Genomic DNA, 25,497 nt, shown 5'->3' with positions numbered 1-25,497 from the left:
TCAGTCAGCCTGTGCATAAAGCAGAGACATTACTTTGCCAAAAAGGTCTGTCTAGTCAAGGCTATGGTTTTTCCAGTGGTCATGTATGGATGTGACTTTCAGAGTTTTTTATAGTCCACATGTGTGGACTATAAAGAAAGCTGAATGCTGAAGAATTGATGCTTTTGAACTGTGTTGGAGAAGACTCTTGAGAGTCCCTTGGACTGTAAGGAGATCCAACCAGTCCATCCCAAAGGAGATCAGTCCTGGGTGTTCATTGGAAGGACTGATGTTGAAGTTGAAACTCCAATACTTTGGCCACCTGATGGGAAGAACTGACTCATTTGAAAAGACCCTGATGCTGGGAAAGATTGAAGGTATAAGGAGAAGGGGAAGACAGAGGATGAGATGTCTGGATGGCATCACTGACTCAATGGATATGAGTTTGAGCAAGCTCTGGGAGTTGGTGATGAACAGGGAGGCCTGGCTTGCTGCAGTCCATGGGGTCACAAAGAGCTCAGACTGAGCCACTAAACTGTAACTGTAACTGTGTATATATTTTAGAGTTCACCACCACTTACATTAAGTAAAATACATATATACATATATAACTATATATATATATATCTTCTAACTGTTAATTGTGACTTCATATTTCTCTTATGATGGGATAAATTAACCATAGAAAAAATATCTCTGCTTTATCTTCTCTTTAGTCAGTTCAGTCGCTCAGTCATGTCCGACTCTCTGTTATCCCATGGACTGCACCACATTAGGCTTCCCTGTCCATCACCAACTCCCGGAGCTTGCTCAAACTCATGTCCATTGAGTCAGTGATGCCATTCAACCATCTCATCCTCTGTCATCCCCTTCTCCTCCTGCCCTCAATGTTTCCTAGTATCTTTCCCAGTCAGTTCTTTGCATCAGGTGGCAAAAGTATTGGAGTTTCAGCTTCAACATGAGTCCTGCCAAAGACTATTCAGGACTGATTTCCTTTAGGATGGACTGGTTTGATCTTGCAGTCCAAGGGACTCTCAAGAGTCTTCTCCAATACTGCAGTTCAAAAGCATCAATTCTTGGCGCTCAGCTTTCTTTATAGTCCAACTCTCACATCCATACATGACTATTGGAAAAACCATAGCTTTGTCAGCAAAATAAAAGAAGACCTTTGTCTACTTTTTAATATGTTGTCTAGGTTGGTCATAGCTTTTCTTCCAAGGAGCAATCGTTTTTGAATTTCCTGACTGAAGTCACCATCTGCAGTGATTTTGGAGCCCCCCAAAGTAGAGTCTCTCAGTTTCCATTATCTCCTATAGGAGGATGATGGGAGAGCATGATTGACTGTTATGCTCCAGGACAATAAATCTAGAATGGAGTAAGCCTGATGGAAGAGAGAGTTAATAGAATATGTGATGAGTCTGATATGGAAACAGAGTTTAGACATTTCAGAACTTGTGGGTAATCTGATGATACATATGGAAGAAACTATATGAAATACATAAAACAATTATCCACCTCAGGAACTTGTTTTGCAGAAAAGAAACAGTGATCACAGTGTATTATATGGTTAGTTGGCATACTATTTACCTTGTCATAATCATATAAAACTGGGGACTTCCCTGGTGGTCCAGTGGCTAAGATTCCATGTACCCACTACAGGGGGCCCAGGTTTGATACCTAGTCAGGGAACTAGGTACCACACTGTTGTTCAGTTGTCCAGTCATGTCTGATTCTTTGTGACTCCATGAACTGCAGCATGCCATGCCTCTTTGTCCCTCAGCATCTCACAAAGTTTGCCCAAGTTCATGTCCATGCATCAGGGATGCCATCCAGCCATCTCATCCTCTGACACCCTCTTCTCCTTCTGCCCTCAATCTTCCCCAGCATCAGGGACTTTTCCAGTGAGTCAGCAGTTCATATCAAATGAACAAACAACTGGAGTTTCAACTTCAGCATCAGTCCTTCCAACAAGCATTCAGGGTGGATTTCCCTTAAGATTGGTTTGATCTCTTTGCTGTCCAAGAGACTCTCAGGAGTCTTCTCCAGCACCACAGTTTGAAGGCATCAGTTCTTTGGCTCTCTGCCTTCTTTACAGTCCAGCTCTCACAACTGATTGAGAGACTCAATTATGTTTGGTATGGGGACTGCAGCCATGAAATTAAAAGACGCTTACTCCTTGGAAGAAAAGTTATGACCAACCTAGATAACATATTGAAAAGCAGAGACATTACTTTGCCAACAAAGGTCCGTCTAGTCAAGGCTTTGGTTTTTCCAGTGGTCATGTATGGATGTGAGAGTTGGGACTATAAAGAAAGCTGAGCACCGAAGAATTGATGCTTTTGAACTGTGGTGTTGGAGAAGACTCTTGAGAGTCCCTTGGACTGCAAGGAGATCCAACCAGTCCATTCTGAAGGAGATCAGCCCTGGGATTTCTTTGGAAGGAATGATGTTAAAGCTGAAACTCCAGTACTTTGGCCACCTCATGCGAAGAGTTGACTCATTGGAAAAGACTCTGATGCTGGGAAGGATTGGGGGCAGGAGGAGAAGGGGGTGACAGAGGATGAGATGGCTGGATGGCATCACTGACTCGATGGATGTGAGTCTTAGTGAACTCCGGAAGTTGGTGATGGACAGGGAGGCCTGGCGTGCTGTGATTCATGGGGTTGCAAAGAGTTGGACACGACTGAGCGACTGAGCTGAACTGAACTGAAAATGAACTAACAAAAGAAATTAGGGTTAGGTATCAGTTTTTGTGATTTTATCTGACTAGCTTAGATAAGATGAACTGAATTATTCTAACTCCTATCACACAGTATTTCAGTGTTTTTTATTTATATAGCTATCAAGCCTAATAACAAGGCTTATATAATATCAAGCCTAATAACAGAGTTTGTAGGCAGATAATGAAATGCTTTGAATTCTTTTTTTAAAATGACATATCCGATGCATGAAATTATTTGAAAATATTTTAGATAAGCATCCAATCGCCCTTCTGTTTTAATCTCTCTTTCAGGCCCTGCAGTTAACGTCACATGCAACATATTCATAAACAGCTTTGGTTCTATTGCTGAGACAACCATGGTAGGTAGGCCTGTGACTTTATAATGAATTGCACACTGGAGTAATTTATAATAATGTTCATGTCAATTTTTTTCTGCTAATGTTATGTAATTTAAAGCTAAAATTCATATAATGAAATTTTAAAGGATAAAATTGAATGTATAATTAAATTACAATCAAGTCACGTAATAATGTTTCATTTAGAGATGATATATTAGAGAATAAATGTAAGTGAAAACACAATTGATCTCTCCCATTTCAGTAACTATTAGATCTCACATTAAAACTAAAATTAAAAAAAAACCCTAAGATTTTACCATATGAATTATTCATTTGCAATGCTCTTTAATAAGCAGAAATAAGCATAGGAGTAAATAATGTCATGTTTAATTATTCTGTATACTTAAGTGTGCTTATAATGTTATTTTAAGTATTTTGATTACTTTTCCAAATGAATATGGTATCTGCTTAAATATCATAAATATTTTGCAAATTGTGGTGTGTGCTTTAATTTAACTAAACTCACTGAACTGAGGTTTCATTACTGCTTGATTGAGAACTTAATCAAGTTATTAAAGCCCAACAGATTATCATTCCAAGTCCAACTTATTCTGCTTTGGATTTTATAACTTTCTGTAAAGATCATGTTGTATCTTTTCTTTGTCCTATAATTTTCATTGTGCATTTTAGGGAAAATAAAAATGCAGAGATGGACTCATGAACCACTGAATATCTGTTAAGATTATCAGGGACATTTTTAAAAATTGAAATTATGTATTGTGCTTCTTAAATTACCTAGAGTTATACTTCATTCCTACATTTAGCAAATATAATCCAAATTAATTTTCAGAGTTGCTTTTAGCTAAAATATGATATGAAGAACTTAAAGATTTATTAGCTAAAACCATTATTAAGAGAATTATTCTTATTTTACATGTATCAGAATGACTTGATAGCAAATTTTCTAAGGAAAAATAATCTAATATGTAAATTATTTTATGGGGAGCTGTGTGGAGTTGTGTGTGTGCACATGTGTTTATATATGTGTATATAGAAGATCTTTCTCGACAGGAAGAGGTTTCATTCAGGCACCACTTTTTAAAAGGCTGATTTGCTCATGTATACAACATTTAGTCATTTAACGCTATCTCTGTGGTTCTATTAAAACTCAATACAGTATAATTACAAGAAAAGCATCACTGGAAAAGAAATGAATTCATTTTGGGGAAATTGCATAGAATTATCTTCATTGGACTATATAAGTTAACACTTAGGTATGTACATATGTGTAAACACAGAGAAAATTATATTATTTGCTTGTGAAAGCATACTGTGGTTCTGGTGCTATTTTGACCCTGAAGTCACTATAATCCTGTTTCAGAAGTTGACCTATTATCGATTCTTATTGAAAATATGGCCCTGATTTATAATCCTGTATTTGTCCATACCCAATTCAAATCATATTCATAGATAAAGGAAACTCTACTGATTTTTTTTTCTAGTTAGACTTCCCAAATTATATTTCTAGCCCTGGCAACTTTCTCATTTTAATTGCTATTATCCAACACTGTGTCATCCTGAAAGCCTGGACATATGTTTATACTTTCTCTTTTGCAAGATCACGTCAGCAAAACAGTTTCAACAGCAATAGTTGGAAAGGTTTCTAGCCTGACTTGTTTTTGTGGGATGGAGTAAGGGATTTGGAAAAAAAGAGAGAACATGGCCAGATTTCCTCATTAAAATCAAAAACTGTCATGTTCCTGAAGTTCTCTCCTTTTTATGACATAATTCATCAGTCTACCACCAAGTGGTTATAACACAAGCTGCATAGGATGACTGTTCCTGCTGAATTTCTTACCCTTAATAATTTTAGACAGATTTCTTTGCAGAATACTACTATACCCAAAGCTTGAAAAATATTACAAATACAGCTTCTCAGAGACACTCAGTTTTATTTCCCTTCTCTACTGTAGAAATCCTGTCAATTCCTTCATCTTCTATCATAATGTATAGTTTTCAAATTATTCTTAGCGTCTATCATCTTCCTCTTCAGTTATGAGCAACATCAGTGAATACTAATGAAACATCTTAGAGGTAAAATATCATAAAATTAACTAAGTCCACCTTAGTATCTTTCCTTTTAGTCTCCAAGACCCCTAAATATGTGACATTATTTTTATCCACATAATCAGATTCAGTATTTTTTTTAAAAAATTAATGGTATTAAATATAGTATCTGAAATATGGTGTCTATCTATACAGGCATAGAAAGAAATTAGAACTTGTTGTTATATCTTTTACTTTAAAATCATAAAATATTTTGCTACCCCTAATTACTTTGATGTATTATTTGCATCATTTCCAACATCACTGATTTGCAACTAAACTTTATTCCATTGTTTTACTTGCCATAATACTAACTTATTTTTAAAGTCGTTCTTACATTTACTCAACATTCACATTTTTTATACAAATGTACTTTTCTTTTGTTCTCACAATAAATAACTGAATTCAACTAACACAATGTATTACATTGAGAGGATGGAATTTCAAATGACCTATAATCGTTAATGGATATCTTTGCATCTGAGAATTCATATCTAAAATAAAACTAAATAATTCTCCCAATCTTTATGTCTTTGCTTAACAAAGACCTTAACCATGCTCAGTGTTTTTACCAACCAACTAGATGAAGCTCCCTCCTCTGATCTAGTCTCTAACCTATTCTATCTCTCCCCATTTAAGAATAAACATTTTATTGAGGTGGATGAAACTGGAGCCTATTATACAGAGTGAAGTAAGCCAGAAAGAAAAACACCAATACAGTATACTAACGCATATATATGGAATTTAGAAAGACAGTAACGACAACCCTGTATGTGAGACAGCAAAAGAGACACAGAGGTATAGAACAGTCTTTTGGACTCTGTGGGAGAGGGAGGGGGGATGATTTGGGAGAATGGCATTAAAACATGTATAATATCATATAAGAAATGAATCGCCAGTCCAGGTTCGATGCAGGATACAGGAAGCTTGGGGCTGGTGCACTGGGATGACCCAGAGGGATGGCATGGGGAGGGAGGTGGGAGGGGGGGTTCGGGATGGGGAACACGGGTACACCCGTGGCAGATACATGTTGATGTATGGCAAAACCAATACAATGTTGTAAAGTAAAATAAGTAATTTTTTTAAAAAGGAAAAAAAAATACAGTGAAATTAAAAAAAAAAGAATAAACATTAGTCCATTTGAGGTAATTATTTGATTTTTGAGAAAATTTCTCTAGCTGATAGTCTGCTTATTTAGCCATTTTTTTTGGGGGGGGATTAAGTTAATTCAAATCTTTAACTTATTTTGCATCTACTTCTTGCACCAACTTTGTTTTTCTTAGTATTTATGTACATTTCTTCCCAATAGCGTAAGTTCAAACTTCTTTTTAACTGTGAAATTCATCCTTTCCCAATGTTGATTTGTCTAAATAATACATTACCAATCATTATCACTTGAGTACAATTTTATTATTCTTGAGATAGAATCACTGAAATTTTTCTACGTATGTAGTGGAAATACTGAAGTTCCTTATTTCCCTTATGTTAGAGTCAGATGGGATTCCCTGGTGGCTCAGCTGGTAAAGAATCCACCTGCAATATGGGAGACCTGGGCTTGATACCTGGGTTGGGAAGATCCCTGGAGAAGGGAAAGGCTACCCACTCCAGTATTCTGGCCTGGAGAATTCCATGGACTGTATAGTCCATGGGGTCGCAGAGTCGGACACGACTGAGGAACTTTCACTTTTTCAGAGTCAGAGGTCATTATATGTAATGAGATTCTCTAAGGATTTGTTCAGCCTCTATTCTACCAAATTCACTTTCTTCTTCAGCAGGTAATGATTTAACAATTGTCAGAAACCACAATTCTTAAAAAAGATTAAATTAATAATATAACTTGTTTACTCTCATGAGTCACCCTTCCGTTTTACAGCACGGCCTTGGTGAGAGAGGTGCGTTTATCCTGTCTTTTAAAATGGTGGTGACAAGAGGAGCTCATAATTGTTTTTTTTTTTTTTTTCAGTTCCCCAAATAATAATTTATTCTGTATTTACAGTAATTGTTTTTATTGTTATGATGAGGTGAAGCTTAACATCTTTGCATTAAGTGCATGTTGGTAAGCATACTCCTGTAAACCTGTGGTGAGTTGTGCATAAGGATTATATGACAGGATGACAGCATTTGTAAGTTGAGCTTTTAAAAAAAAAAAAAAAAAGCCTCACATATACCTCTGCAGCAGTTTGGGTGTGTATATAGCATAGTATTTCAAAGTAGATGTATTGGCATAACCTCCTATCTTCATCAAACAGATGGCTCTCCATCTTGCCACACATATGTTGGAGAGAGAATTGCTCTGCTGTGTGCCTTAAGTCAATATTTACTCAGTGAACTGTGGCTTTTTACCAGAGCCCATAGAATAAAGTAATTTCACAAAATAAAAACAAAAAGGGTAAGGTGTTTGGTATAATGCTTTTTCAGATGCCTGTCTACAGAGACATATAGTGGGACTGGGTGAGAATGTCTGAGGGTCTGCTGTGATCTCACAGAATGGTCGGACTGTACGCTTTTTCCATTTTCCACACAAATTATAGGTTCACATTTTAGTGGCAATAGTAATCATGCAGATGTAGGTGTTACTTCAAATCAATGGATCATTAGATTCCTCAGAGAAATCTAAGCTAATATTGCATAAAAAATTCATGGTGTCATTTATGTGTTCTTAATGGAATCTTTAAAACTCCTACGCTGTCTTTTTTTCTAAGTGTATTTTTATCAAATAAAGTTATGCACTTTTTGCATAGCTATTAAAAATAACATAATAATGCTCATGCAACTGTCACCATCTTAAGAAACTAAACATTACAAATACAAATTGAAATTAACTATGAACTCTTGCCCAAAGCGCATTTCTCTACCTTCCCAAAGAAAGTTTTGTTCCTGAATTTAATATTAAAATTCACTCTGCATGACTGAAAATCCCAATAGGATTGCCATACTATAATACTCACAAATAACTCCATTTTTTTTGGTTCAAATGTATATTTTTTGAGGTAATCCTTATTTTTAGGCTTGTACTATTATATTTACTTTCATCTGAGCAAATATTCCGTAATGTAGTTATCTGTTTTACATTTGTTGGACTTTTCTATTGTAATGTTTTGCCCCTATAAAAAACTGTGCCTTCAAAATTATTGCATGTTATCTTCCAATATACATACATAGGATATTCTGTAGGGTATGTGTGAGGGGTGTATGTGAGTGTGTGTGCACTCAGTCATGTCCAACTCTTTGCAACCCCATGGACTGTAGCCTGCCAGGTGCCTCTGTTTATGGGATTTCCCAGGCAAGAATACTGGAGTGTGGTGCCATTTCCTTCTCCAGGGGATCTTTCCCACCCAGGGATTGAACCCGTGTCTCCTGCATTGGCAGGCAGATTCTTTACCACTGAGCCACCTGGGAAGCCCTCTTCCACAACGTATGTACTCAGAATTGGAATAATGTGGCCCGAGTTGATATTCTTAGGAGTAAAATCACTGGGTTTAGACATGCTTTCTAAGGTGGCCAGTCTGAAACACCTACTAGCAGATTTATGAGATTTCCTGTTTTATGTTTCCCACAGCTAGTATTTACCCACTTGGGATTTAATTGTTTCTTATCATATACTTCCTTGATTAAGAGTGAGATTATGCATTTTTCTTGAGTGTTTTGGAGTCACTTTGGTGTTCTTTGTCCAGAATGCCTCTATGCATTGTTTCCCAATTTATATTTGTTTGCTTTTATTGTATACACACAGATGTAACCTCCAGCCCACCCACACATGTACATGCATTATTCCAAAGGTGAATACTTTGTCAGTTGCATACATATAAATACCAATTCTGCTCTTTTCAATGTGTTTATGATGTCTTTGGATGTTTAAATAATTTTAATTTTTGTTAACAAAATGTAATCTTGTTTTACTTACTGACTTGTGTTTCTTTGTCTTAACAAATTCTTCTCTCACCTAAGTTCACAAAGATCTCTTCTTATATTTTCTCCTAAAAAGGCTTTTGCTTTTCCTATTTAGGTTTGAATTCACTTGGAATTTTGTGCAGTTCTATGTGTGTGTATGATGTGCAGGAAGCATTAATTTTCATTTACTTCACAATTGAGTAATTATTTCCAATAATCCATAACTATACCTCTGTTTTATGTGTTCCTAAACTGAATGAGTCTGTTTCAAAGTTCTCAATTCTGTGCCAGTGATCAATTTGTCTATGCTTATAAATGTCATATTGTTTTTATTTTATATAGCATTAAATTAGACTTGATATTTAATATCTCTTGAACACACCTTTTATTTGTACATCTTCCCTTCCAGTCTTTATGCTTTAAATATCGCTTCCTTTTTCTCTCCTTCTCCTTTTCCTACTCATCCTCTCTCCATTTTTCCTCTTATCTTACTGTACTAATTCATAACTTACGTATGATGCTAAAAAAATGGATGGAGATTAGTCACCTTTGTCTTTTTTCTGATACCAGTTAGTTTGCATGCAATATTTCACAGTGAAGAATGGTATTAATTTTAGGTTTCTCCTAAATGATCTTTATCACATGGAGGCAGTTTTTTCCCATTACTTGGATGCTGAGGTTTTTTTCTTCAACTGTGAAGAGGCACAGAATTTTCTTCAGTACTACCTCAGCATTCATTTTTAAATGATTGCCTTCTCTCTTTTATTCTGTTAATATTATAGACTATATACAAATAAATTAATTGATTTTCAAATAGTAAATCATCTTGTACTCCTTGGTTAAATCCCACTTGATCACAATTGATTGTCCTTTTGTATATTGCTGGATTTAATTTTATAACATCTGGTTTAAGATATTGAACTATGAACTGTTTTTCTACAGTGCCAAGAGCACAGTGTGGTAAAAATATTATGCTGTGTTTCAGACAATTAGGAAGTGTTACTTCTACTCTCTGAAATAGTTTGTATAAAACCAGTGTTATTTCTTCTGGAAGTATTTGGTAAAATTCACCAATAATGCTTTCTGGGTCAGTCATTTTATTTGTTGAAATATTTTAAATGATAGATTTCATTCTTTGAACAAATATTGGACTATTTAGTTTTTCTATTGTATACATTTTGTAAAAGTCTTGTTTTCCGAGGAATTTGTCCATTTCTTTACATCTTTCAAATTATTGACATAAACTTATTTACTACCTCAGTCCTTTACAATCCTTTCATCTGAGGAATATTTATACTGTCTTCATTTTCATTCCTCTTAATGATAATTTGGTTTTAGCTCCTTTTTCTTCATAAACTTACACATGGATTTTTATTATGCAAGGCAAATAATGCTCAAACTACACCACAACTGCACTCATCTCACACGCTAGTGAAGTAATGCTCAAAATTCTCCAAGCCAGGCTTCAGTAATACATGAACCGAGAACTTCCAGATGTTCAAGCTGGTTTTAGAAAAGGCAGAGGAACCAGAGATCAAATTGCCAACATCCGCTGGATAATCAAAATAGCAAGAGAGTTCCAGAAAAATAGCTATTTCTGCTTTATTGACTATGCCAAAGCCTTTGACTGTGTGGATCACAATAAACTGTATAAAATTCTGAAAGAGATGGGAATATGAGACCACCTGACCTGCCTCTTGAGAAACCTATATGCGGGTCAGGAAGCAACAGTTAGAACTGGACATGGAACAACAGACTGGTTCCAAACAGGAAAAGGAGTACGCCAAGGCTGTATATTGTCACCCTGCTTATTTAACTTATATGCAGAGTACATCATAAGAAACGCTGGGCTGGAAGAAGCACAAGCTGGAATCAAGATTGCTGGGAGAAATATCAATAACCTCAGATATGCAGATGACACCACCCTTATGGCAGAAAGTGAAGAAGAACTAAAGAGACTCTTGATGAAAGTGAAAGCGGGGAGTGAAAAAGTTGGCTTAAAGCTCAACATTCAGAAAACTAAGATCATGGCATCTGGTCCCATCACTTCATGGCAAGTAGATGGGGAAACAGTGTCAGACTTTATTATTTTAAGCTCCCAGATCACTGCAGATGGTGATTGCAGGCATGAAATTAAAAGACGCTTACTCCTTGGAAGAAAAGTTATGACCAACCTAGACAGCATATTAAAAAGCAGAGACATTGCTTTGCCAACAAAGGTCCGTCTAGTCAAGGCTATGGTTTTCCCAGTGGTCATGTATAGATGTGAGAGTTGGACTGTAAATAAAGCTGAGCACCGAAGAACTGATGCTTTTGAACTGTGGTGTTGGAGAAGACTCTTGAGAGTCCCTTGGACTGTAGGAAGATCCAACCAGTCCATCCTAAAGGAGATCAGTCCTGGGTGTACATTGGAAGGACTGATGTTGAAGCTGAAACTCCAATACTTTGGCCACCTGATGAGAAGAGCTGACTCATTGGAAAAGACCCTGATGCTGGTAAAGATTGAGGGCAGGAGGAGAAAGGGATGACAGAGGATGAGATGGTTGGATGGCATCACCGACTCAATGGACATGAGTTTGGGTAAACTCCAGCAGTTGGTGATGGACTGGGAGGCCTGGCATGCTGCGATTCATGGGGTTGCAAAGAGCTGGACTCGACTGAGCGACTGAACCAAACTGAAGGCATTTTCACTGCTTTCTGAGTCTATGATTAATGTTAATTTTCTAAGAATGCTGCTGCTAAGTCACTTCAGTCATGTCTGACTCTGTGAGACCCCATAGATGGCAGCCTACCAGGCTCCCCCGTCCCTGGGATTCTCCAGGCAAGAACACTGGAGTGGGTTGCCATTTCCTTCTCCAATGTGTGAAAGTGAAAAGTGAAAGTGAAGTCGCTCAGTCGTGTCTGACTCTTTGCGACCCCATGGACTGCAGCCCACCAGGCTCCTCCACCCATGGGATTTTCTGGGCAAGAGTACTGGAGTGGGGTGCCATTGCCTTCTAAGAATAATACTACTCAAATTTTATTCCTTCATTTGTTCTTTCTGTGAAACCTATTACACTGGATATTCTGTTCCTCATTCTTTCCATCAGAGTTTCTCTTTTTATTTCTGTGCTGCATATTTCCTGTCTTTAAAGATTATCATTAGTAAATACATTACAAGGAATTCATGAGTCCCAAATAAGCTGTAATTTCATATCAATCCATTTTAGATTCCTTCAGTACAAATAACTCAACAACTTATGCAAAGACAATGTGTTTACATACTACAGTGATGATTGTTTTTAATGCTACTTTGTCTCTGTTAGAAAGTCATTTAACTCCTTGTACTGATTTATCAAATTGACTTCATTAACATCCTATATTTTATCCAATTTACTTTTAAGTTTTATTCATCTTTTCCTTTTTAATATTTTGTTTAAATCTATGGGCATTAAAATGTTTTGTTGTTGATTATAGGCTATAGAAGCACAGTCCACTCTGATAAATTAATAATTATATCATTAATAACTAGATTAATCTTAGCATAAAGAAGCTCTTAAGTATATATATGTACACATATAAATGTATATATATATATATATACATATATACATGCTGCTGCTAAGTCAAGTCAGTCGTGTCCGACTCTGTGAGACCCCATAGATGGCAGCCCACCAGGCTCCTGTCCCTGGGATTCTCCAGGCAAGAATACTGGAGTGGGTTGCCATTTCCTTCTCCAATGCATGAAAGTGAAAAGTGAAAGTGAAGTTGCTCAGTCGTGTCCGACTCTTTGCGACCCCATGAACTGTAGCCTACCAGGCTCCCGCGTCCATGGGATTTCCCAGGCAAGAGTACTGGAGTGGGTTGCCATTGCCTTCTCCATATATTTATATATATTTGTGTGTGTATGTGTGTTAGTCATTCAGTCGTGCCTGACTCTTTGCGATCCCATGAACTGTGCCCTCCAGGTTCCTCTGTCTTTGGGGTTTTACAGGTAAGAAACTAAATGGATAGCCATTCCCTTCTCCAGGGGATCTTCCTGACCAGGGATCAAATCCAGGTCTCCCGCTTTGCAGGCTGATTCTTTACCATCTGAGCCACCAGTGAAGCCCCATATGTGTGTGTGTGTGTGTGTGTGTGTGTGTGTATAAATACACACACACACACACACACACTATAGGCTAACCAGAAGTATTGTTTCTACAAAGAGAACTTTGCTATTGTGTACTTAACACAAGTGGATAAATTGCTATTTTTTTCCTGTTTTGCAGTATGATCTGTTTTTACAGTCTGAGTCCTAGTCACCATCTTAAATTGGTGCTAAAGTTTCTAAAACAGGAGCTAAGTAACTATTGTACACAATGCTGGCTCTTACTGCCCAAATGAACTTGACTTTTTAATTCACATCTTCCCATGGAATTTTATAATCTTTCCTCAAAATGTATTTTTTTAGCTGTATTGATAGATAAATTCATTAAGAATGCTAAAATACAGTGTGAGAAGTTCTCTATGATAAGAAATAAGAGCTATTATATAGTAGTTATGGTAATTGAAGAGTAGTGTTTAAAAATAAAAAATATCAGGATGCAATTATTTCAGGTATCAACTAGGTTTCACAGTAATGTTTTCTTCGTGACACTAGGAATGAAGTGTGTATAATTTGAAAAGCCCATTTTTTCCTGCAATTCATATCTCTAAATTTAATAATGTGAATATAACATATAATTAGACAAATGCTATTTCACTTACTTTAAGAATAACCTGAAAGCATCCTGCTATCTTTTTCACAATGTGTCTGCTAACATCTTATCCTCACTGCCTTTTTTTTCTTACTTTGAGAAATGGGTAAAGCCTCAATAGACACAGCAGTGGCATTGGTCTGAAAGACTTTTAATTTCAAGCATGAGTAACCAGTGACTGGCAGCATGAATGTGTTCTGAACTCTCATTTATAAGCATGAATCAGAAACAGGCCATATTTATGGGAGAGGTTGCAGAAAGATAGGTATCATGAAGGTTACACATCCTGGTGACCCCATAGAAATAGGAATAAATCTCTGCCTAGTGTAGTCATCTACAAACCATCCTTATAATTACTGTATCCCCAAAAAAGACAGTCTACATATCCTATTCACCCAGGTAAATTTTTCTTATAAAGAATACCACAAAGAATACAATTGTCCAGTTGTGCTACAATATTGTTAAAACAAACACAAAGTTTGAAAGCATATTTTCCATTCTGTGGGGGGATGTGCCAAAGAGAAACTGATGCAAGAAAACAGAAAGAAAACTCTATACAGAGCAGGGAGTTGTTGGGCACATAATTCTGTGATTTCTCTCCTTCCTTTGAACATGTGTTCTTGTATTAATGGTTTCCTTTTACTCTGGCAGAGTAGATTGAAAGATTAATGATATTTTGTTTTGAAATATTTGGGTTGGGAAAAATGAAGAAGATTATAATGTAGTATCAAAGACATAAGTCACTTAATTTAACTCCGCTCTTTCTGCCTTACTGTAGACTAATTTGTAATGGAAAGTGGCAATTATTTGCACGTGGTCCTCTTTAGTGGAGGACATTCTATGAAATGAATGTCTATAAATCTATAGAATTTACTGTCACAAGATCAATTAAGCACTTTTGTTGGCCACCTAACAAGACATAGAAATGATCTGAGTCCAAGAACAGTTCACAACAATGGTGTTCCTCTTCATGGCGTTTATATTAAGAAGTTTAATGAACAAAATTGATCTTACAACATATATCAACATTAAGAAGATAAAGTGCAGATATTCACAAATCAGTCCTGGGTAGTCATCATCTGTCTAACCCATTCAGTTTTTCTGTAGATGATAATAAAGTCTTGTTTTTCACCTTAGGGTAGGGAAGATATTTGGGAGTGCTTGCTTCCTCCTCAAGTCTTCCAGCCCAACTAGGACTCTTCTTTCCATTCTTTTTTTCTCTTGGAATTAGTGAAGAATCCCCCCCCCCCCCCACTTTAGCCTACTGAGCTCTTATCTCCTTCTCTATCCTCTGGACTTGCCTCCATCCCTTTACTGGTGTTAGGCAGTGACATTTTTCACTTCCAGACTTCCTCTTCAATTTGGCTTTGAAACTGCTATATTTGACCATTCACACTCCTTCCCTGTGTAGGCTTGTTATACACCAGGGCTCTGGTCCCTCCATTCATCTAAGATTTTGGCAGCTGTCCTCTGTCTCCAAGTCAGCCTTAGTTCTGAGTGGGTGCAGCATCCAACACCTCCATCCCCCAGACCTCATCTTCTGTAAGCATTTTTTTCACTTCCATCACTCACCTCTATGAATACCCAGGACTTGGTCAAAAATGAAATCTACTTGAAATTTTGAACAGATTCAGACATCTCAACCTTTGGTGTTAATTTCAAATCTCTTTTTGTCTCCTGTCTTTCAACATCAAATTGCATAAGAACAAAGCACACTCTAATTATTTTAGGTTGAAATGGATACAGTGCAAAGATGAAATTTCTATTTTTTAAAAATAAATTTATTTATTTTAATTGGAGGTTAATTACTTTACAATATTGTATTGGTTTTGCCATACATCAACATGATTCTGCCACAGGTACACACGTGTTCCCCATCCCGAACCCCCCTCCCTCCTCCCTCCCCGTACCATCCCTCTGGGTCATCCCAGTGCACCAGCCCCAAGAAACCAGTATCATGCATCGAACTTGGTCTGGTGATTCGTTTCATATATGAAATTTCTTATAAAAGTGTCGGAAGGATTGGTAAAGGCAGCTCCAGGTTGATCATCACTCAGAACTAGCAGTCTCATGGTTATTTAATGAATGGTGCAAAACATCTTACACAATGTGGTGTGTTGCTGCCATAATTCAAAAGGACCCAGGCATATCATACAGCAACTATACTCCAGTAAAAATTAATTTTAAAAAAGGCCCAGGCACATTGTAAAGCAATTGTACTCTAGTAAAAATAAATTTTAAAAACAGTGCAATCAATCAGTATTGCTTCTCATTCTTCATGGGAAGGAAACAACTTGTCCTTCCTTTTTTAAAAGATTAACTTTTACTGGGATTATATGGTTGGTTTACAATGTTATGTTAGTTTCTGCTGCTGCTGCTGCTGCTGCTAAGTTGCGTCAGTCATGTCCAACTCTGTGTGACCCCATAGATGGCAGCTCACCAGGCTCCTCCATCATGGAATTCTCACTCCAGTACGAGAATGGAGTGGGTTGCTATTTCCTTCTCCAGTGCATGAAAGTGAAAAGTGAAAGTGAAGTTGCTCAGTCATGTCCGACTCTTCGCCACCCCACGGACTGCAGCCTACCAGGCTCCTCTGTCCATGGGATTCTCCAGGCAAGAGTACTGAATAGCAAAGTGAACCAGCTATGCATATACATATATCCTTTCTTTTTTGGATTTATTTCCCATTTAGGTCATCATAGAGTGTTGAGTAGAGTTCCCTGAGCTATACAGTAGCTTCTCATTAGTGATCTATTGTATACATAGTATCAATTATATATATATATATATATATGGAAAACCACTAGACCATTCAGGTATGACCTAAATCAAATCCCTTATGATTATACAGTGGAAGTGAGAAATAGATTTAAGGGCCTAGATCTGATACATAGAGTGCCTGATGAACTATGGAATGAGGTTTGTGACATTGTACAGGAGACAGGGATCAAGACCATTCCCATAGAAAAGAAATGCAAAAAGCAAAATGGCTGTCTGGGGAGCCCTTACAAATAGCTGTGAAAAGAAGAGAAGGGAAAAGCAAAGAAGAAAAGGAAAAATATAAACATTTGAATGCAGAGTTCCAAAGAATAGCAAGAAGAGATAAGAAAGCCTTCTTCAGGGATCAATGCAAAGAAATAGAGGAAAACAACAGAATGGGAAAGACTAGGGATCTCTTCAAGAAAATCAGAGATACCAAAGGAACTTTTCATGCAAAGATGAGCTTGATAAAGGACAGAAATTGTATGGACCTAACAGAAGCAGAAGATATTAAGAAGAGGTGGCAAGAATACACAGAAGAACTATACAAAAAAGTTCTTCACAACCCAGATAATCACGATGGTGTGATCACTGACCTAGAGCCAGACATCCTGGAATATGAAGTCAAGTGGGCCTTTGAAAGCATCACTATGAACAAAGCTAGTGGAGGTGATGGCATTCCAGTTGAGCTATTTCAGATCCTGAAAGATGATGCTGTGAAAGTGCTGCACTCAATATGCCAGCAAATTTGGGACACTCAGCACTGGCCACAGGACTGGAAAAGGTCAGTTTTCATTCCAATCCCAAAGAAAGGGAATGCCAAAGAATGCTCAAACTACCGCACAATTGCACTCATCTCACACGCTAGTAAAGTAATGCTCAAAATTCTCAAAGCCAGGCTTCAGCAATATGTGAACTGTGAACTTCCTGATGTTCAAGCTGGTTTTAGAAAAGGCAGAGGAACCAGAGATCAAATTGCCAACATCCACTGGATCATAGAAAAAGCAAGAGAGTTCCAGAAAAACATCTATTTCTGCCTTATTGACTATGCCAAAGCCTTTGACTGTGTGGATCACAATAAACTGTGAAAAATTCTGAAAGAGATGGGAATACCAGACCACCTGATCTGCCTCTTGAGAAATTTGCATGCAGGTCAGGAAGCAACAGGTACAACTGGACATGGAACAACAGACTGGTTCCAAATAGGAAAAGGAGTTCATCAAGGCTGTATATTGTCACCCTGTTTATTTAACTTATATGCAGAGTACATCATGAGAAACGCTGGACTGGAAGAAACAAAAACTGGAATCAAGATTGCTGGGAGAAATATCAATAACCTCAGATATGCAGATGACACCACCCTTATGGCAGAAAGTGAAGAGGAACTCAAAAGCCTCTTAATGAAAGTGAAAGTGGAGAGTGAAAAAGTTGGCTTAAAGCTCAACATTCAGAAAACGAAGATCATGGCATCTGGTCCCATCACTTCATGGGAAATAGATGGGGAAACAGTGGAAACAGTGTCAGACTTTATTTTTCTGGGCTCCAAAATCACTACAGATGGTGACTGCAGCCATGAAATTAAAAGACGCTTACTCCTTGGAAGGAAAGTTATGACCAACCTAGATAGCGTATTGAAAAGCAGAGACATTACTTTGCCAACAAAGGTCCGTCTAGTCAAGGCTATGGTTTTTCCAGTGGTCATGTATGGATGTGAGAGTTGGACTGTGAAGAAGGCTGAGCGCCAAAGAACTGATGCTTTTGAACTGTGGTGTTGGAGAAGACTCTTGAGAGTCCCTTGGACTGCAAGGAGATCCAACCAGTCCATTCTGAAGGAGATCAGCCCTGGGATTTCTTTGGAAGGAATGATGCTGAAGCTGAAACTCTAGTACTTTGGCCACTTCATGCGAAGAGTTGACTCATTGGAAAAGGCTCTGATGCTGGGAGGGATTGGGGGCAGGAGGAGAAGGGACGACAGAGGATGAGATGGCTGGATGGCATCACTGACTCGATGGACGTGAGTCTGAATAAACTCCGGGAGTTGGTGATGGACAGGTAGGCCTGGCGTGCTGTGATTCATGGGGTCGCAAAGAGTTGGACATGACTGAGTGACTGATCTGGTCTCATCTGATCTGATGTCAGTCTCAATCTCCCAGTCAATCCCACCATCTCTCCCTACTTGGTGTTCTTTAATTTGTTCTCTTCATCTGTGTCTCTATTTCTGCTTTGCAAATAAGATCATCTATACCATTTTTTCTATATTCCACATATATGTGTTAATATATGATATTTGTTTTTCTCTTTCTGACTTACTTCACTCTATATGACAGTCTCTAGGTTAATCCACATCTCTACAAATGACCCAGTATTGTTCCTTTTTATGGCTGAATAATATTCCATTGTCCTTCAGTTTTAGAGTTATCCAGTCATACTCTAATCCCTCTATGCCCTACAACATTGCTGAAGTCTTCTGAGGCCTATCTTCCATTCTCTGGCTCTTCCAAAGGCATCTGCTCTTTTCTGCTCACATATTCTATCAGCATGGTGTCTTCAATATAGCAGACCAGTAAGGTGTCTCGTGAAGTTGGATGATCAGTGTTCTCATAGACTTAGTTATGGCACAAGGCTGCAGGATTGGATCTATTCTGTTTTTGCAAAGCACCAAAGATATCTCTACTGGATGCAAGCTGATGCTTCTGATGTTCTCTGCTGTAGAATGTAGAAAAAGTATATGTCATTCGTCAATCATAAAGCAGGTGCCAGTGAATGTAAAATAATTTGCTCCAATAAGGAAATGAAATATAGAACAACAGCTATCATGGAAGTAATAGCTGAATGAAATTAAGATTGTCTGTTGTCATCTATCAAGATTCAGGTCTCTTCTCCGTAGTCTGAAAGGACAGTTAGATGGAGATGTGAAGGGACTCACTGCTGTACCATGACACAGGTCTTTGAAGGAGTCACTCATTTCTTTGGTCCCTCAGAAATTCCATGCTGCTTTTCCTTAGCTATACTAAGAAGAAAACAGCTTTAGAAGAATCCATGTGCATCTTCTCATCTTAATAATTCTTACTTCATAGGTCGAAGAGATTATGTCAGGATTCTGCAGTTGATGGGGTTTTATATGCATAAATTATACAGCCATTCATTTAGGAAACAAAATCATAAAACAAAATGAATTCACAGAATCATTGAAACCAATGTGAGATAAGTGCTCATCAAAATTTAATGACTATCTGACTCTCCCATAACTTGCTACTCTGACCAGCTTACATAGTAGTATTTTGTATGTCCAGGCACTGAATTAACTAAGATCTGTCGTCCAGCATTTTCAGAAGCACTGATCCTTGTAGCTCCTGTTTCTCAGCATATATTAATAATATATTGCTTCTGAGTTCTGTATCAGAAACACAGCATGCATTTGTGACATACTAAAGGTCCTTCTCCGAGGGAGCTTGACTCTGAATTCACTCATGTCTTCTAATTAAATGACATTTGTGTGTCTTGATAACTTGAATAAACTCTCTATTTCTCAGCCTTAAAGTTCTTTTGATTAATCAGGGCAAATTGGATACTCCTTAGTGAGTTACCCATATATCTCAAGCTTATTGTCCCTGTGATCATCCATCTACCATCGAAGACCACTGTGATTCACCTGTTCTGAATAGGCACACCAACTCTGCTCCAGTTATGGGAACTAAGTCTGCTTTGTCTCTGGGGTTAAGTGTAATAAGTAATGCTGGCAACTATCTCACCACTAAACTCTAGGAGCCTTTTAAGTGGCCATATCTTATAATGTCAATAACTTTCAGAGCACACCCATAACAGTGCTTTTTAAAAAGATCCCATTCTGAAGCTGAAGCTCAAATACGTTGGCCACCTCATGTGGAGAACTGACTCATTATAAAAGATCCTGATGCTGGGAAAGATTGAAGGCAGGGGGAGAAGGGGATGACAGAGGATGAGATGGTTGGATGGCATTACCAACTTGATGGACATGAGTGTGAGCAAGCTCCGGGAGTTGGTGATGGACAGGGAAGCCTGGTGTACTGCAGTCCATGGGGTCACAAAGAGTCAGACATGACTGAGTGACTGAACTAAACTGAACTGAACTGTTCTGAGGGAGGTGGGAGGGGGTGGGATTCAACAATGAGAGGGCATATGTATATATATGGCTGATTTATGCTAATGTTTGGCAGAAACCAACACACACACACAATAAACTTTCTAAAATGTGGGGAAAAACCCTGTTCTGTCATTCATCACTGTATTTTTCAAGGGTACAGAACCGGCTACATCTCAATTCTTAAGTCTTTAGAGATCTTTGATGATTGACTAACAAATGCATAGCATACCAGCCTCATTCTGCACACGTCCCTGCTGGTTCTAGCTTTTAGTTAACCAACTCTGCAAGCAATTAGAACCACTCCTAACTCCCTGAGCTCTAATACACTAAATCCAGAATCTCAGTAAGTGCACGCAGATCAATAAATTTAGCCAATTCTGAAATTTCATTTCATACTCCATGGTCTAGTACTCTCAGAATCCATTCCACATATAAATATTTATGCACATATAAATTAGGAGCATCTAGCAGTGCCTTGGGGTGTAAAACTTTTCCTGGAATTGGTTGTAACTGACTTGCTGACTGCTTTCTGAGATCTAATCTTAATTATAAGATCAAGGGGGGAATGTTGAATGGTAGAGATAGAGTCCAGTGAGAACAGGCATACTCCTCATCACACTGGCCAGAAGAAGTTTTTGCAAACACAGGAGCAGTGGAGTTTTGTGGCTCAGCGTACTTGGAGGTTTCTAAATCTTCCCAACTCATTCCAATGCTTGAAGCTTCGCACCTTCTCAGTCAAGGCCCTAACATTAACATCTGTCACTCTGCAAAGAAGTGAATCGTGTGTGCTCTCTGGTTTAGTATCCCACAGGTTCATCCTTTGCATCTATTTTTCAGCCATGCAACCCTCACCCATGAAGCTGTAGAAGATAAGATATTGTTTTACTTGCCAGGTTTATTCACAGTAAATGTTTTACCTCAGCAAAAACAGACAAATAATTGAAATCAGCCAGGATTTGGGGTGGGCAGACTCCCAATATAATGCACACAGTAACAGATAAACTTCACTATAGCATTAATGGGAATAACCCTGGCAGACACCACTTACCTAAGTAATCCAGCTTAAAGTTACAAATGATGAGGTGTGGGAACATTGACTGTCCCTGATGGCATGCACTTGGAAGAAAAAGATATTCTTTCAGTGGATATTCTCGTTACAAATGAACAATATCAACCTAATTGTGAAACAATATCATACAAAATTGAGGGACATTCTATAACACCACTGGCCAGTATTCTTCAAAAGTGTCAAGGATATGAAAGCCAAGAGAAGACTGGAGGCCTCTCACAGACTGGAGCTCGTGGATAGCTGAATGCATTGTGGGATCTTGCATTGGATCCTAGGCAGGGAAAAGAAAGACATTAGAGGGGAAATTCTTGAAATTTTAAAAAAGGTTTGATAGTATGGTATCAAGGGGCTTCCCAGGTGGCACTAGTAGTAAAGAACCAGCCTGCTAGTGCAGGAGCCGTAAGAGACACAGGTTCGATCCCTGAGTGGGAAGATCCCCTGGAGGAAGGCATGGCAACCCACTCTAGTGTTCTTGCCTGCAGGATCCCATGGACAGAGGATCCTGGCCGGCTACAGTCCATAGGGTCGCAAAAGAGTTGGACACTACTGAAGGGACTTAGCACGGCACAGCACAGTATGGTATCAGTGTTAATTTTCTGGTTTCAAGCACTATACTGTTGTCAGAAGATAATAACATTAGGGGAAGGTGGATCAGAAGTGTACAGGGAACTCTCTACTATTTATGTAAATCAAAGTAAGTCTAAAATCAGAATGGATTTATTTATTTACTTTATTTCTGGATTTCCTAAGGAAATGTTTTCATTCAACAACATATATGGAGGTTTACACAATCCAACAGGTTGTTCTTTCTTGCTTCTATGAAATGAGAAAGATGCAGGCAAACAGAGAAGAGGCAGCAGCGTGGACCTCCGGTCATCTGCCTTCTCTCCTCTACGGCATTGTTCCTTCCCACCAGCTCTGTGCCTTCGGATGGGGATTGGGCTTCATAAGGACTTGGTGTCTTCATAAGAGGATGCATTCACAGAAATTCTCCTCTAGGAATTCATGTCCTTCTGGGAAAGCTGCTGAAATGGCTCTAAGAGCTGGCATTCGTCTGGGCTGATCATGGTGACTTTACAATTTGCCAACAGCTTACATTGCAAGTCCGAATTCCTGCCTTTTTTTTACTCTTGAAACAGAGAGGAAAAGTCAAACATTTCAAACAGGAGAGAGATATTTTACCTTCTTAAATTTCTGCATCAGTTGAAGCAGTATCTTGCCCTGTAAAAAGCCCAGTGGCTATTAGATTCAAAAGGCAATATATTTTGTAATCCTCTTTCTTTTCTGGGGCTTTGATTTCTTATTGCTTATTAGGGCTAAATTGTTTGCCCTTGACAAATTTTAGTACTCAGTTATTGAGGATTATGTAATAAAACTTAATCCATTCTGACCATGTCAACAGTCGAAGCAAGCTTCACTGCTCTTACTTTTCAAATCATATTTCTCAATATATTGCATATATATTAAAAACACTGAATGATTTGTCTTAACCTCAAATTATTTAGATATGCTTCTGGTCAATATGAATGTAGATATTGAACCATTGACTCAGTTTTGGCTTCTCAGCTTCCTAATAAAAATGTTTATTAAAATTTAAAAATATTTTCTTCCTATTTTTCCTTTAAAAACAACACAACAGTTCATTAGTTGCATTTGTTTCCCACACACTGAGATGACAGCATTACCAAACATCCTGCTGCTACAAAATAAAGGTTTTTTTACTTCATCCTATAATAACAATTTCCTCCTCATACTTTCAGCCCTCGCATAAATCTCCAGAACCCTTGAAACTTCTGCCTGCTCCCTGGTTTCAAAGTCAATTACATGTGTTTTACAGTTTTTCTCACTGGAACACCCATTTCTAGTTACCCAACTGCAAGAAAATCAAACCACTCAATCCTAAAGGAAATCAACACTGAATATTCACTGGAAGGACTGATGCTGATGCTGAAGCTCCAATACTTTGGCTAACTAATGCGAGGATCTGACTCAGTGAAAAAGACCCCAATGCTGGGAAGTATTGAGGGCATGGGGAGAAGGGGATGACAGAGGATGAGATGGTTGGATGGCATCACCGACTCAATGGACATGAATTTGAGCAAACTCTGGGAGATAATGCAGGACAGAGGAGCGTAGTATGCTGCAGTTCAAGGGGTTGCAAAAAGTTGGACATGACTTAGCAACTAAACAACAAACTCCCATTTCATGTACTGCTGCATGGCAAACTCTCCTAAAACTTTGTGGCTTACAAAAACAATAATTTCATAATTTTGTAGGTCAAAGTTTGGGGCAGTTTTTCTGGGCCTTTTTCACATGATTTCAACAGAAGTCACAGTGGGATGGTGCTGGTAGATGGACCAGCAGAGAAAATAATCAGCCACCATAGAAGAGAGGCACCGCCTTGGCTCTGGGGTGGTATTGTCTATAGTAAGCAGTAGACTGAGAATCATGCAGTGAGGGCTGAAAGCCTGAATGAAAATGAGGGAGAGCTCAGCATTTGTTCTTGTCCTATAAAATGGCATCAGTGAAGACAATTTATTCCATGCATACTTACCAGTAAAAATAATTTTCCTGTTATGAAACTATTCAAGAATCAGTAGTAAGCTAATTCAAAGAGAAAATAATACACTGGTAGATTAAAAAATGAGCCAGGAAAAAACTAGATTTGGAAATGAAATAATCATAAATAAATATTCCTAGAAGTTATGTGCTAAACCCACTCCAGAATTTGCATTTAATAAAGAATGTGTGTCCTTGGGCTTACAAATTCAAATAGAAGAGCCTACCTACAAGTTGCCAAATATTCTGTCAAAGTGAAAACACATGGAAACTTGGCAATTTATATTTTGCCTATGATGTTACTCTACACCTGAATACTTTTAAATATATAAGCATCATCCTAAATATCAGTAAATATAGAAATATTGAAATTATAGTGTTTTCTGCCCAAGAAGCAAAATACCTAGTGATTGACTACATTTTCTTTCTGATTTTTATGGGTTGCATATGTGCTATAGTATTTAGGTAATTGCCTTAATAGTAACTTGTGGCAGAGAAGGCAATGGCATCCCACTCCAGTACTCTTGCCTAGAAAATCCCATGGACAGAGGAGCCTGGTAGGCTGCAGTCCATGGGGTTGCAAAGAGTCAGACACGACTGAGCAACTTCACTTTCACTTTCCTGCATTGGAGAAGGAAATGGCAACCCACTCCAGTGTTCTTGCCTGGAGAATGCCAGGGACGGGGGAGCCTAGTGGGCTGCCATCTATGAGGTCGCACAGAGTCGGACACAACTGAAGTGACTTAGCAGCAGCAGCAGCAGTAACTTGTGGATTTTTTTAAGGGATTGTTTCATTTGATACAGAAGAAGCAAACACTTCATCTGTTACTCTTAAGAACTATCCTAAATAAGGCTGTAATTGTAATCATTTCAAAAAGAAGTTAATTCCTCTACAGCTTTAAAGTGCAGTTAATAGCCTCCGCACAGCTTCTTGGCCAATATCCAAATCATCAAACAGCTAGTGGAGAATTATCTGGATCGCTCAGAAGGAAAACATTGTTCTAAATACAATTTAATTTTGTCTTGAACATTTAATATATGTCTCAATAAAACTTCCAAAGTGAAATTTTTTTCTTTTAGTAATCAACATCTACCATTTCAAACTAAATAATATACAATATAAGCCCTCACGAATCAAAAGATTCACCAAAGTCATAGGAAGTTTTTCAGAAAAACCACTGAAAATTTAAATATCCATTAAAATATAAAAGTGTTATATTTTAAGCTTCAAT

General features: G+C 37.9%; 1 protein-coding gene across 1 annotated transcript in view; it reads left to right on the top strand.

The window, feature by feature from the left end:
- Positions 1-25,497, top strand: part of GLRA3 (glycine receptor alpha 3) — a 197,739-nt gene that overhangs the window by 51,556 nt on the left and 120,686 nt on the right. The window contains exon 3 of the mRNA XM_086414718.1: positions 2,993-3,060. Coding sequence (XP_086270844.1) covers positions 2,993-3,060 — 68 coding nt within the window. The remainder of the gene's footprint in view (positions 1-2,992; positions 3,061-25,497) is intronic.

This window comes from Bos grunniens, chromosome 8 (genome assembly GCF_055505025.1).
Source record: "Bos grunniens cultivar Pamir isolate PY7600 chromosome 8, Bosgru_T2T1.0, whole genome shotgun sequence".
NCBI classification, from domain to species: domain Eukaryota; kingdom Metazoa; phylum Chordata; class Mammalia; order Artiodactyla; family Bovidae; genus Bos; species Bos grunniens.
This window is presented reverse-complemented; position numbering and strand designations above follow the sequence as displayed.